At 44.9% G+C, this 14,737-nt stretch overlaps 1 protein-coding gene across 3 annotated transcripts; it reads right to left on the bottom strand.

Moving 5' to 3' along the window:
* Nucleotides 1–520: 520 nt before the first annotated feature.
* azi2 (5-azacytidine induced 2) lies at nt 521–14,143 on the bottom strand. Of its 3 annotated transcripts, none has more exons than XM_072692577.1 (9): nt 13,935–14,143; nt 12,919–12,997; nt 10,891–11,116; nt 9,503–9,619; nt 8,940–9,039; nt 8,011–8,153; nt 7,183–7,247; nt 6,673–6,803; nt 521–4,457 (listed from the first exon to the last, which is right to left on the bottom strand). In XM_072692577.1, exons 3-9 carry the CDS (start codon nt 11,101–11,103, stop codon nt 4,105–4,107), a joined length of 1,122 nt encoding a protein of 373 aa, XP_072548678.1. In that variant the 5' UTR covers nt 11,104–11,116; nt 12,919–12,997; nt 13,935–14,143; the 3' UTR covers nt 521–4,104. The 3 variants fall into 3 exon arrangements, with proteins under 3 accessions (XP_072548678.1, XP_072548677.1, XP_072548679.1); XM_072692576.1 differs by having other exon boundaries at nt 12,919–13,154; XM_072692578.1 differs by lacking the exon at nt 12,919–12,997.
* Between the last annotated feature and the right edge of the window lie 594 nt (nt 14,144–14,737).

A 14,737-nucleotide genomic window follows, 5' to 3' on the forward strand; every position in this document is an offset into this window, starting at 1 on the left:
GTTTGTAAATCATAATATTTTATATTAAACTGTACGCAGACTGTCAGTCTCTCAGAGAGAGTCGTGAACTCAAGGTGAAGTAAATGAAAGCTGCTGAAGCAGAAAGGGACAAATATGTTCTGCCATTAATCAGAGTAACTTGGTTGATTTTTGACCCTGGAGTCCAGTGTTTGTTAGCAGCATTAGCCTAGCATCTCCCATTGTAAACTAAAGAAGCTCACATCAGATACCAAACATGCCTTGGCTAATGAACTGAACTAATGAATCTGGGCTTCGAGATCAGTCATAATCCTCTGATTCATCACTGATCTGCTCCTGTACCTTAATAAAATTACTACAAACAATATTATATTAGGAAATATTAGATATTCTTGATTTAAGATGATTTCACAAATATTTGATCAAATACCGCATAGATTTTTTCAACAGAACAGAACAAAGCAAAACAGCTTGAATGTCTTATATTGAAAGCTGTACATTTTCACCCAGTCAACGTTCGACTCATTGATAAATACAAATGTTTACATTAATTTATTTAATTTAATATTTACAAACAGTCTGGAGAGTGGTAATCCTATAAAATAATCTACACTAACTGTACATTGCATTTTGGTTCCCACAGCAGGTGCAGCTGGACTGTGTCGCAACTCGATTTACCTGTAAAATAAAAAAAAAAGCACAAAATAGAAACTGAACCTTCATTAAAGACCGGTCAGTGGGACAGCCAGGCGGAGAGGCGAGGGGGTGCAGTTTTATCACGCAGAGTCATTAGCCAGGGGGCCGTGTTCAGTCCCCCTCCAACACGCAAACCGGACTAATTAACACAGAAACAGAGCTTCTTTACAGCTGTTTACAGTGGGGGGCGTGGTGTAGTCTCTCACTAAACTGGGTTAAGGCGGTTTGTACAGGTATACACACCTAGAAGAGCATTCTTATAAAAAGGTTCTCTACAGGGGAGGGGACAGAAGGGTCCAGTGTCACCAATTACAAGCCGGTTCCCACTCACTATAGCTCAGAGATGTCCAGATAAGTCCAGCACAGTTGTTCCAGCACAGAACTTTCAATTGGTTCAGGTTATAATTAGTTACAATGCTCTATAATGTTCATATGATCCACACGCTCATTCTGACAGACTGTAATACACTACAGGAAGCGTAGGAGGCGCTCTATAATGCTCTATAATGTTCATATGATCCACACGCTCATTCTGACAGACTGTAATACACTACAGGAAGCGTAGGGGGCGCTCTATAATGCTCTATAATGATCATATGATCCACACGCTTATTCTGACAGACTGTAATACACTACAGGAAGCGTAGGAGGCGCTCTATAATGCTCTATAATGTTCATATGATCCACACGCTCATTCTGACAGACTGTAATACACTACAGGAAGTGTAGGGGGCGCTCTATAATGCTCTATAATGATCATATGATCCACACGCTTATTCTGACAGACTGTAATACACTACAGGAAGCGTAGGAGGCGCTCTATAATGCTCTATAATGTTCATATGATCCACACGCTCATTCTGACAGACTGTAATACACTACAGGAAGTGTAGGGGGCGCTCTATAATGCTCTATAATGTTCATATGATCCACACGCTCATTCTGACAGACTGTAATACACTACAGGAAGTGTAGGGGGCGCTCTATAATGTTCATATGATCCACACGCTCATTCTGACAGACTGTAATACACTACAGGAAGCGTAGGGGGCGCTCTATAATGCTCTATAATGTTCATATGATCCCACGCTCATTCTGACAGACTGTAATACACTACAGGAAGCGTAGGGGGCGCTCTATAATGCTCATATGATCCACACGCTCATTCTGATTGGTTAGGTAGATGTGTTGACCAAACTGTGCTGGACTGGACGACCCGCTGAGAGAGACTCTCTAATCTGAACACAGCTTGGTCTGCTCTGTTGAAAAAAAAAAAAACTACAAACGATGGAAATGTTCCCTCATTTGGTCCAACGCTGCCCTTAAAGTCAGATTGTGAAGCTTAAATGCGTTTTAAGGTACAATACATTCATTTTCCCAGGGGAAGTCTTATTCTTCTATTTTAAAGGGATTCTGAATGACGAGAGTTCAGGAGATGGAAGTGAAAATCTGTGAACCTCAAACACTGCTGTTCCTCCCATAAAGGAACCTCCAGCAGAACCAGAACACAGCTGAAAAACACACCAGTTTAAAAAACCCAAAACTGTTACATCACAGTCTTGACTCGTTACATTAAAGGCTGGCCGGAGCCTAAAAAGCTAAGATTAGCCACATCGAAAGCCTTAAAGCTAATAATTGCCATTCCGGAGAAGGGAGAATGGCTGGCGAGAGGCTAAAAGCTAACGCTAGTCACACAGGAGCAAGTGCTGCTGCTGAAGCCTCTAGATTGGCTAAAAGCGCTAAAAGCTAACACTGTGCCATCTGGCTACAATCTCAATGAGACCAAGTGTGCGCTGAGAGGATCGCTACGCTATCTGGCGAAACTCGGGAACAATCACAGGCCATATGTTTGTTTTTGTGTTTGTTCTTGTTACAGTGCTAGGCTAGGCTAGGCTAGGCAGAGTAAAATAACAGGGTGGTAAATAGACCCCTCATATGTCTGACCACTGTTAAAACACCAACACGGCTTCTGTGGCACCTTTAAAATAGAAGAATATAATAAAAGTCCTGGAGTCGGACCGGGGGGGTGGGGTCAGTGCAGCAGGTACTGCAGCTTTACCATGGGGGGCTCCACCCTACTGCCCCGTGACAGGCCCTGAAGACCAGCCCCAACAGGCAGCATCTAGTGCCCTTTTTTGTTCCAAGAGAGTTTGGTGATCAGGGACGGACCAGCGGCAGAAAGCTGTCAAATCAACACGACTCCCCATATTAAAACCACATGCTCGTACCCGGACCCTTGACGGACCCCTAACCCAGCCCCGTAAGGAGGTGCGGTTTATCCAGCGTGAGGAATCCAGAGCGGCGGGAGCCGGCCCGAATTAACTGACGAGCCAGAAAATAAGTCAACATTTAGTATCACAGAGGGCACCGACGATATAATAATAATAATAATAATAATAATCAATATTCTAATCTAACTATTTACCGTCAATCAATCAATCACCTTTATCGATCGTTCACAGTAATGAGGAGAAAACACGTGAAGGTGAGCCCCTACAGCTTTACACTCAAATCACAACTACAGGTTGCAGACAGATTCTTATATGCGCACGCGCACACACACACACACACACACACACACACACACACACACACACACCTCTCTGGAAGGCTATTTACATCCCCCAGGTGAGAGCGACACACCTGCCAGCAGCAGCAGACACAGTGCAGGTGTTCTGAGGTACCTCAGCCTGGGCTTCAAGCAGCAGCGTTGCCAGATTCTACACCTTATATACCAAACTGACCTCTCCAAGCTCCGCCCACACATGTGTTCTTTCATAGCAACTGTTGCTCAGACAAAGCTGCTAAAAAATCCTCTTCACCCTAATGAGACTGAAGCTCCGCCTCCTCAGTGTATATCACAATAACTACATTTAGAGCGTTATTAATATTCACCCTAATGAGAGACTGTAGCTCCGCCTCCTCAGTGTATATCACAATACCTACATTTAGAGCGTTATTAATATTCACCCTAATGAGAGACTGTAGCTCCGCCTCCTCAGTGTATATCACAATACCTACATTTAGAGCGTTATTAATATTCACCCTAATGAGAGACTGTAGCTCCGCCTCCTCAGTGTATATCACAATACCTACATTTAGAGCGTTATTAATATTCACCCTAATGAGAGACTGTAGCTCCTCCTCCTCAGTGTATATCACAATACCTACATTTAGAGCGTTATTAATATTCATCCTAATGAGAGGCGGAGCTACAGTCTCTCATACGGGGTAGAATGGGACTTTTATCAGCATTCTGTAAAGCTTATCCAACCAAGCAACAGTCACTATGAGAACATTTGTGGGCGGAGCCTGCAGGCAGATATTGAGAAACTAATTTTAAAGCAATCTGGCAACCCTGTCAGAGAGGCCGGTGCTCTTTAAGGCAGGTAAGGCGTCTTTGCGTTGGGAGGTGAGGCTTGCCAGTCACTATGGTTTGGCCCAATCAGAGCTGGAGCTGCTGGACTTTGGCCCCTCCCAGAAAAGGGCGTCGCTGGGCCGGGGGTGGCTGGGGATAGACCAGGATCCGTCCTCCAGAGAGGGGGAGCTGTGGTTTTGTGGGGTGGGCGGTCCGGCAGGGCTGCCGAGTGGGGCTGGGCGCTGCAGAGGCCACGTAGACTTCCAAGAGCTCTCCTGCAGACCCTCGGCTGCTGCCGGCACTCCGGGGCGCCCCATGCTGGAGGGGAGTGGTGGTGCGCTGGGGGGGCGAGGGACAGTCACTCTGACTGGGGAAGAGTTTTTCTCCACATCGTCCAGACACTGCACAGGCAGAGCGGAGGCAGCTGCAAAGACACAGAATTATAATTAACAGCAGTTTAGCCCCGCCTATTCAGCCTACTGCAGTTCAGCCCTACCCATTCAGCCTACAGCAGTTCAGCCCCGCCCACTCAGCCTACAGCAGTTTAGCCCCGCCCATTCTGCCTACAGCAGTTTTAGCCCCACCCACTTAGCCTACAGCAGTTTAGCTCCACCCACTCAGGATTATAGTAATAATAATAATAATAATAATAATGATATGTCAGTATGATTGAATTGATTATGATTGATAACTGATTGACTGATTGATTGATTTGTAGGCTCCAGATCGATACGCTGATGCAGGTTTTTACGCTGATCTGTGGAAGGAGTAAAAACACCACCCCGTCACGCTGCTACTCCGACTCTCTGAAACAAACATGGAGCTGCTCTTTATTTAACGCCGTTCCAATTTACACCTGCCGTCTCGCCCCGGAATACTAACACACTCAATCCCAGCAGCCGGAGCCGCCGGGCCGGCCGCGCTCATAAACCGGCTACAGGCGGGTAATTATTCACACTCCGCCGGATATGATTGGAAAGCAGGAATATAAAAAACCCACTGATGTGTTTTTCATCCGCTAACTTCATACACTCGGACGTACACACGCCAGGTTCCAGTTTCAATTTAGATACAAAAGCAACAGCGATCAAATCACTCTGCCGTTCTTACGGGCATTAGGAACACGCTCGGTCGGGCCGGCGCCGAAGTTACCTCATCTAAACATTCATGAGCTGCAGAACACAGAGCCAGAGAGAACGGTGGAGGGATACATGCTGCAGGGTGTAGTGCAGCTACAGAAAGTAGTCCCTAAAGAGAACTGCATTAGTTCAGATTCTCTATTCACTATTTTACCTTCATCATCATCATCATCATTCTATATAACACTCAGGCTCTAAGGGCAGGACTGGAGTAATCAGAACTCTCAGGCTCACTGTTTAAAGGTACCACAGGAACCACTGGAGTCCAGCTGTACAACGCCACAGGTGAGCAGAGGAGTGTGGGGTCAAATCCCACACATTCTGAAGAATTACAGTACTGTATTTAAGGTAAAGGTGCATGTATTTGTCACTGTGCTCTGTACAGCACAATGTGCCCCCTACATTTAACCCATCTGTGGTAGTGAACACACACACACACTAGTGAGCTAGGGGCAGTGAGCACACACACATCCGAAGCGGTGGGCAGCCAACTCCAGCGCCCGGGGAACAGAGAGAGTGAAGGGTCTTGCAACAAGGGCCCAACAGTGGCAGCTTGCCGAGCCTGGGAATCGAACCCACAACCCTGTTATCAATAGCCTGGCGCTCTAACCGCTGCCTCATTATTAGACCTCCATCAGAATCAGCCTCTGTGTATATATATATATATATATATATATATATATATATATATATATATATATATATATATTTTATTTTTTTTACTGACCTGTGCTGCAGTTTTTTTTATCAAATCGATTTTTCTATTTAAAAGATATAAAGATAAAGAATAATAATGATAAACGTTATTATTATTGTCATTTTATTGTATTAATCTATACAGCGTTTGATTTCTGCTGCATTAGTGAACTTCACCTGATCTATAGTTCTTAAAGGATCATTTTAAATAAACTGAAATATAGTTTTTAAAGCAGCAGTTCAGCGCAGTCAAATGTATGTTGTGGCATGAGTGAGTTTTACATGCTCATGAAAAAGGTTTATTATATAAAATATTTAATCTTCATTTATGATTTATAATTCATCTTCTTGTCCTGACAGACTGAACGGACTACAACTGACACATTTATGACAATTTTGATTTTTAAAAAATCTATTCATTATTTTATTGTATTATTTATTCATATTACTGCTTAATTTCAGAAGTCAGAAGTGATCCAGACATTTGAACAGTGGTGTTAATCCAGATGGCCGTTCTCTGGTCAGTAGTTTGTTTTTCAGTAGTTCCAAACTGAATTTAAGATATGATAGAACTTTATTGATCCAGAAGAAAACTGATTTTAAATATTCATTCAGATATTAAAATATTAATTATTGTTTCTGGTTGATTTTGATCTATATAAAGTAATTCAGTAGATCAGTCACCATCACCCTGATTACACCTGTGATTGGACTAGTGTGTCATTAGGATTACCTCAGGACAGTGTGTGTGTGTGTGTGTGTGTGTGTGTGTGTGTGTGTGTGTGTGTGTGTGTGTGTACTGACCTCTCCGGAGCACTGGAGGCAGCGGCTTATCTCTGAGCTTCTTCATCAGGTCGGTCTGATCTCTCACTAACGAATGCAAGCGAGACATTTCACTGCACACCTCCTCGTACGCCCTGCTCACCGTCGCCGCCCTGCAGGACACAGCACAGTCAGCACAGCTCAAACACACAGACACAGCAGTCCCCTGAACCAGGTCTAACGTTTATCCAGAGAGGGTCTAACGCACAGCACTCAGCAGCTGCAGAGCGCCGCAGGGCTTCAGGAGGGAGACCCGGTCTGACGGCCTCGTAACATTCTGACCCCTCATACCAACCTGCACCACACAGCTCTCAAACAAACACACACACACACACACACACACACACACACAGTCACTGTACTGGTCAAACAGCACCATCTAGTGGTAAGAGCTGCACTGTACACTACAGACATACACAACAACAGGACACACTCACACTCACTAAAACAACACTCACTCACTCACACACACTCCAATCATAGTCCACTCACCTGCAGTCTTGCGCCACCTCCTGGCTGTCATCATTTTTACTGTCTGATCTGATGTCCGAAACCCCCTGAAAAAACCCACCAAAACAAAATCCATCCATCAATAACTGTGATTAACTGAGACAGCTGTGGAGCTCTGAGTGACCGTCGCTAGAGGTCCATCAACGTTCTGCACTGGTCACCAGAAAGAATTTACACGACTTTGGTCAACTTAAAAAAAACGCTTTCTTTCTTCAGTAAAGCAGCAGCAGGGTGTGAGAATGGGAATTGTTTGGGGAGTGGGCAGCTGTACACATGCATTTCTGGACAGTGTGAGAGCTGCAGAAGCTTGACAGGATTTTACACTAATATGACTCTATGGATTCTGCAGCGTTACACAGCAGTTCTGGAGAGAGGTTCTCCTCCTGCAGCTCCACCACCAAACCTCCATAGTGCAGTAGCAGCAGCAGCGCTCCGGCCCGGAGTGGGAATGACGGAGACGCCCTTCTCTCTGTTCCAGTCAGTGGAGCTGCTGATATTTTAGGTAAAACTGGGTAATAAAACATTTCAGACCGTTTCTGTTTCCATAGCAACACCTTTTCCATCCTTGGGAACTAGCTGCATGGGTACAGTTGTCCATGAGGGGGTGCTTATATACTTGTATTTACTGCAGTGGGGTAAACGTGAATTACACCCCCCTGTGGGGGAGCCCAGGAGCACAACATCCCAATTCCCACATCCTGCTGCTGCTTTACCTTAACTATTTAACCATTACTGTGTGCAACAGGGCTGCAAACATCAATCTCACACACACACACACACACACACACACACACACACACACACACTCACCTGTGTGGCGGTGCAGAGACTGTGCAGTTGGCTGTTCTCCAGTCTGAGCCTGTCCAGCTCCTCCTGTAGTGTGTGTATCTGCACCTCACTGCTGCTGCGCTCCACCTGCCAGTAATCCTGCGTCTCATTCAGACTCTTCATCACTGCGCACACACACACACACACACACACACACACACACACACACACACACACACACACACACACACACACACACACACACACAATCATTAATCATTAACATTTATTGACAATCAGGGATCAGATATAGAATAAACCCTAACCTTTAAACCTGACACACACACACACACACACACACACACACACACACACACACACACATCAATTATTAGAGTTTCAGGTTCTTAGATCATTATCTCACACAAAACCTTGTATCTCCAAATCAGCAGCTTTACAGGAAGAACAGAGTTCATTAAGGGTCACTCTGGAGCATTTCTACTGGTCCAGTCATCACTACTATACATGTTTTACTACACACTGTTTGTTATTATTTTATAGGCTAATAATAAACATACTGAGATTTAGTATTTCTATCTTGAATAACTTGCTATTTTGAGGTTTTTATTACTAATATTAAATTTTTATTATAATTATAATCATCATCATCATCATATTCTTTCTGCTTTAATTCATACTGATCGTATGTAGAGGCTCATACAGCCCTGGTTCTCCTCTACCGACACTCACTGCTGTAACTCTTAACTCCCACCTACTGTTTATTTACTCAGTACTGAATAAAGATACCAGGTATTATTATTATTATTATTATTATTATTAGACACTTGTGTTTTGTGAGTGTGTGTGAAGCTCTGGGCTGCACTGCTGAGTGAACGCGGCTGTGTTCTGAGAGGCTCAGATCTGGGTTAATGAGGGCGGAGCTGAAGAGACTGAAGGGGTGTAGAAGGTACCTTGGCTGGTCTCCAGCTCTGACCTCAGCTGCAGGATCTCCAGCTCTTTGGCCTGCAGCTGTTCCGTCAGCATCCGCTCAGACTCCACACGCTCCTTCTTCTACAACACACACACACACACACACACACACACACACACACACACACACACACACACACACCACTGAGCAGCAGCATTAACACAGTCATCATTAACAGGGGATGTCTGTGTGTGATCATAATATTTACAATATTGGTGCTGTATGCAAATGAGCCCCAGTAACCAATCACAGTGCTGTATTGTGTGCTGTGATCATCCTGGCCGAGGTATCGGTCAGTGTTTTGATGACTAAAGTGTTTTACTGGCAGATTATCCAGGCCTGCAACAGGGACAGTCATTAGGTCTACTTACACATATGTACATGTACACAGTAAAGGACGTGTACATACACACTCAGCGTTCCCTTTAACCTGCTCCTGTAGTGTGTGTGTGTGTGTGTGTGTGTGTGTGTGTGTGTGTGTGTGTGTGTGTCAGTCTGCAGCGCTGTATGGAACTGTGGTCACTGTGCGTTTGTGTTGAGTACCAGTTTATTGAGCTCAGCCTGGAGGTCCTTCTTCTCCATGTAGATTCCTCGATAAGCACTAAAGGCTTTGTTCATGTACTGCGGTCCTTCAGAGGGCGGAGCTTCAGGTCTAAACAGCTGAACACAAGTTAACACACTCAGCTATCGAGTTCATCTCCTCAGTAAAACACTGATATCAGAATACACACTAATAATATCACTCCTACAGAAAGTGGTGGAGGTTCTCCATCACTGTGTTCATCATTAGAACATCTCCAAAGTTCTCCTCATGGAGTCTAGTGTTATTTAGAGTTCTCCTCATGGAGTCTAGTATTATTTAGAGTTCTCCTCATGGAGTCTAGTATTATTTAGAGTTCTCCTCATGGAGTCTAGTGTTATTTAGAGTTCTCCTCAGATCAACACCTGGTTTGGTGGTAAATCAGGGCTTAATGATGGTAAATCAGGTGAGCTGCTGCTGCTGCTGCTGATGGAGGTGAACACATCCTCCACGCTGTGCTGGCTGGACTGGGGGGCGTCCAGGAGAACCCTGGAGGAACCGAGCTCTGTTCTTCAGACTAGCTCACCGACAAGATCAGAATGAGAAGCTCTTGTTTCTCCTTTCTACTGGATTTATGTTCAGCTGCTTTATCTGTTCTGAGGAGATCTGGAGCTTCTGCAGTAAAAACCCTCTCACTGTAGAGACGGGGGGTTAAAGTGATTGGATCAGCAGACTAAAACCTCTGAACACTACTGAGCCAAAACATTATGACCCCTCCCAGATGAAGGCAATAGTGTAGATGTGGTTCTGGGTCTGGGTTCTGAACAGTTGGTTCTCGTAGTCTACGTGTTGGATGAGGAGAAATGGGCAGCGTGAAGACCTGGGACACCAGGAGCGACCAACTACCAACCTGAGGAGGCTATCCCGCCTGGGCAGAACTGACCATGTCTCAACACATGGTGCAGCACCCCCTGCTGTGTGTGGAGCTGCGTAACTGCAGAACGGTCAGAGTGCCCATGCTGACCCCTGTCCACCGTCCCCTACAATGGACACGCGAGCGTCAGGACTGGACCTTGGAGTGATGGAAGAAGGTAGTCTGGTCACCTCCCAGCTTACAGACCTTAAGGGATCTGCTGGAAGGTGCTGGAGTCAGATACCATAGATACCACCCACAGGTCTATAGAGGGAGCGGTTTTGGCAACACATGGAGGAACCTCATTATATATTATTATATAACCTATATTATATAACCTCATTGTATATTACATGGCTAAAAGGAGGCTGCACCTGTGGCTGCACCTGTGGCTGCACCTGTGGCTGCACCTGTGGCTGCACCTGTGGCTACACCTGTGGCTACACCTGAGGCTGCACCTGAGGCTACACCTGAGGCTACACCTGAGATCCTCCTGACCTTGTCCTCCAGCTGTTTGACGCGTTTGCGCAGCAGGGTGTTCTCTCTCTCCGTGTCCCGCAGGCGCTTCTTTATGTCCTCGTACGCCGTCACCAGAGCGAAGTGAGACGCCACCGACTCGTCCCCCGAACACGCGGCCACCGGACTCTCCGCCACGTACGCGGTCTCATGCTTCAGGATGCAGATATCGTCGTCCACCAGCGGCGACTCCATACTGGAACTGACACTGACACACACACACACACACACACACACACACACACACACACACACACTTGTTTATTTATATATTTAAATACACTACATGTCCAAAGGTTTGTGGACAGCACTTCTAATGAATGCATTCAGCTATTTTTAGAGAAGTACTGCCAATAGAATAGGACTCTCTGGAGCAGATCAACATCATGACCCTATCGGCTCCATGCTGCCTAATGCCAGGCGTGGGCTAGAGGGGTATAAAGCCCCCCAGCATTGAGGAGCTGTGGAGCAGTGGAAGAACTGTGTTCTCTGGAATGATGGTGGAGGAGCTCCATCCAGTACTCTATCCAGGATGGGATGAGTTGGGGGAGTTGGGGGAAAATCTCTCCATCAATACTTTATGAGCTAGGATTGATCAAACACATTCAGACCATGCCCCCTTTTACTGTTATCCACGCCTATCTAAAGGTAGCACACGCTTACTTTTAATCTATAGACCACGCCCACATATCTAGAACATGCCCACCTCAAATGAAACATCTTATGAACCACAAGCACACTTCTATAATCATAAGCCACTCCCACGTTTTAGCATATAGCATACACCCACATAACAGTCAGCCACTCCCATTTCCAAATTAGGCCACATAAACTGCAGTGTGGACTGTAAACACCAAGCTACAAAGATCTGATGTGCAGCAGTCGGAGACTCATTATTATTATTATTATTATTATACATAAATGTATAATTTATAAATTAGATACATTTAGAATAAATATAAATAGATAAATTACATAATTAGGGTTTTTATACATGAATCATGACTGGATACTTTAAACATGTGTTTTTATAAAGAATAATAAGCTTTTTAAATACATAAGAGTTTATCTATTACTTACATCTCTACATATTTCAATACATAAATGACATTACAGTAAGTGTTTTAATACACAAATGACTTAATTATCCATTAATTACATAAACTACATTGCATTAAGCGCTTTAAATAAATTACATTTAGCATTTTATTAATTCACAATATGACAATAAGCTATCTAAATAAAGCTACATTACAATATTTATCCAAAAATGTCTTACCAATAAGTGTTTTGTGCATAAAATAAAGGCATCATGCTTGGATACTTAAATATTACATATAAACAACACTACTTTAAATACATTACAACAAGTGTTTTTATCCAGGAATTACTTAATTATACATTAATTACATGAACTACATTACGCTAAGCAATTTAAATGAATGACATCACAGTGTTTATAAATAAATGACATGACAGTAAGCTAATCTAAATAAATCACTTTATAATATTTATCCATAAATTAATCACCAATAAGTCTTTTGTGCGTAAAATGACATTAAAATAAGGGTTTTATGCACACGTCTCATCTATACTCGATATTTTAATAAGAATGTGTCATTTCAATCTGTTTTATTTAATAAATAAATAAATAAATATCATTAGTTTAACCTATTTATATATTTAAATGACATTATAATAAGTGTTTTATACAGGAGTTACATTACAGTCAGCTATCTGACTAAATAAAGGACCACACTGAGCTTCTGGAGCCTCGTTAGTCCTGATTAACTGGATGCAGTAAAGGATAGACCTCTGTTTCTCCGACAGTCTGGAGTTCAGAGGTTTAAGCCTCCTAAACCAACGAGACTGCAGCGCTGCTTTCACTTTACACTGACCAGGTCTGCGCTCCTCTCTGCTTCCTCACTGGTTCTCCTCTGGGTTCTCCAACCTGCTGGATCCACAACAGCCTCTAAAACTACAGGGTAAGCCTGAGGGTCAGAAACGCACCTGTCTAACGCTGGGGTTGAAGATTCCTCCTGACCCGGGACGGTAATCTGACCTGCCTGAGCCTCAGAGTGGCCTCCTGCTGTCAGAAGCGAAAGAGAAAGTACTGCTGCTACAGCATTTCACATAAAGACGGAAACAGCCTGCTGAACCATCTCTGAACACACACACACACACACACACACACACACACACACACACACACACACTACTGCAACCCTGCTCAGCCACATCAGCAGCTGCAGGACAGAGAGAGGGGGGGGGGGGGGGTATAAATAAAGTGTATAAATAATGCATTAATAAACATTTATCATTATTTAATGGGTTAAATTAGATCACACAGAGGCTGAGAGAGAGCAGGAACCAGCTGAAACACACAGACAGTCAGCTAGGCCTGCAAATGACAGAGCAGAGGGAAAGAATCTGAGGAATATTTCAGGCTGAGTACCAAACGCCTCGCTGAGCCCTACTTAGTGCACTACGTAGGTCGGGAAAACCGTGGATTCGACACAGTGGAACAGTGCGGCACAGCAGTCACAAAAGAGCCATTTGATATTTACTAAGATGCGCACATGTCCGGACTGGATCTAAGTGCAGAAGCCCGAGTTAATGACTCACCAAGTGCACTAGATAGGCAGGTAGGAGGCATTTGAGATCGAGCCGTAACGTCCACCAGCATAGCGTGGCTAGAGGGGACGTTCGCGTGAATGTAAAAGCGAAAACAGCTGGAATGGAGGATAAATGAGCCCAGTTAGACAAGCGATGAGCAGAGAGGGAGAATAAAGGAGGTAAACGAAGAAGAGAAGAGCGGCAGGGGGAGAAGTGAGGGAGGAAGTGAGGGGAGAGTCCGAGGACAGGGCTAGCGGCGGGGGGGGGGGGGGGGGGGGAGTGTGTGTGTGTGTGTGTGTGTGAAGGGTTAGAAGAGGTTCAGCTGATGAAGATGATGAAGAAGAAGCAGAGGAGGAAGAGGAGGAGGAAGAGGAGGAGGAGAAGCTGCTCGGGGTGTTTGGAGGACTTACCGAGAGCCTCACTACAGAACACGCAGCTCTGCTACAGCAGCGACCATCCCAGGAGTCCGGCTGCAATCGACTGGGTGTGAAAGCCCCGCGCGGTGCCTCTGTTCTTCTGGAAAATCCGCAGAAACAACAAAAACACACAAAACCCAGAACAGCGGACATAAACACACACCCGGAAACACGTCATCGCCCAGGTGATGGGGATGACGACGCAACCACTTCCGGCAGGAGCTCGAGCGGAGTGGCGGCTAACGTTAAACAAACAAACAAACAAACAAACAAACAAACACATAAACAAGCAAGTAATAACGAATAAAACACGAATAACTGCAGTTTAATCAGTCCTCATTATCTGTGCCGGCTCTTAATACACAAACACACCACAGCTAAACTGTTAGCTAAAATAACAGCTCAGACTGGTCAGACTGGTCAGACAGCTCAGACTGGTCAGACTGGTCAAACAGCTCAGACTGGTCAGACTGGTCAGACTGGTCAAACAGCTCAGACTGGTCAGACTGGTCAAACAGCTTAGACTGGTCAGACAGCTCAGACTGGTCAGACTGGTCAAACAGCTCAGACTGGTCAGACTGGTCAAACTGGTCAAACAGCTCAGACTGGTCAAACAGCTCAGACTGGTCAAACAGCTCAGACTGGTCAGACTGGTCAGACTGGTTGACCAGCATGACCAGCATGGGGCGCGTGCTCGTTTGGGTTTGATGGTTTAGGTGGTTTCCCTGCAGACTGACCAAGCGTATTTAACCAGCATGTCGATTACGGCCATCGTGGTTGACCTGTATGACCAGCAT

The sequence above is a fragment of the Salminus brasiliensis genome, chromosome 1, assembly GCF_030463535.1.
Source record: "Salminus brasiliensis chromosome 1, fSalBra1.hap2, whole genome shotgun sequence".
Taxonomy (NCBI): domain Eukaryota; kingdom Metazoa; phylum Chordata; class Actinopteri; order Characiformes; family Bryconidae; genus Salminus; species Salminus brasiliensis.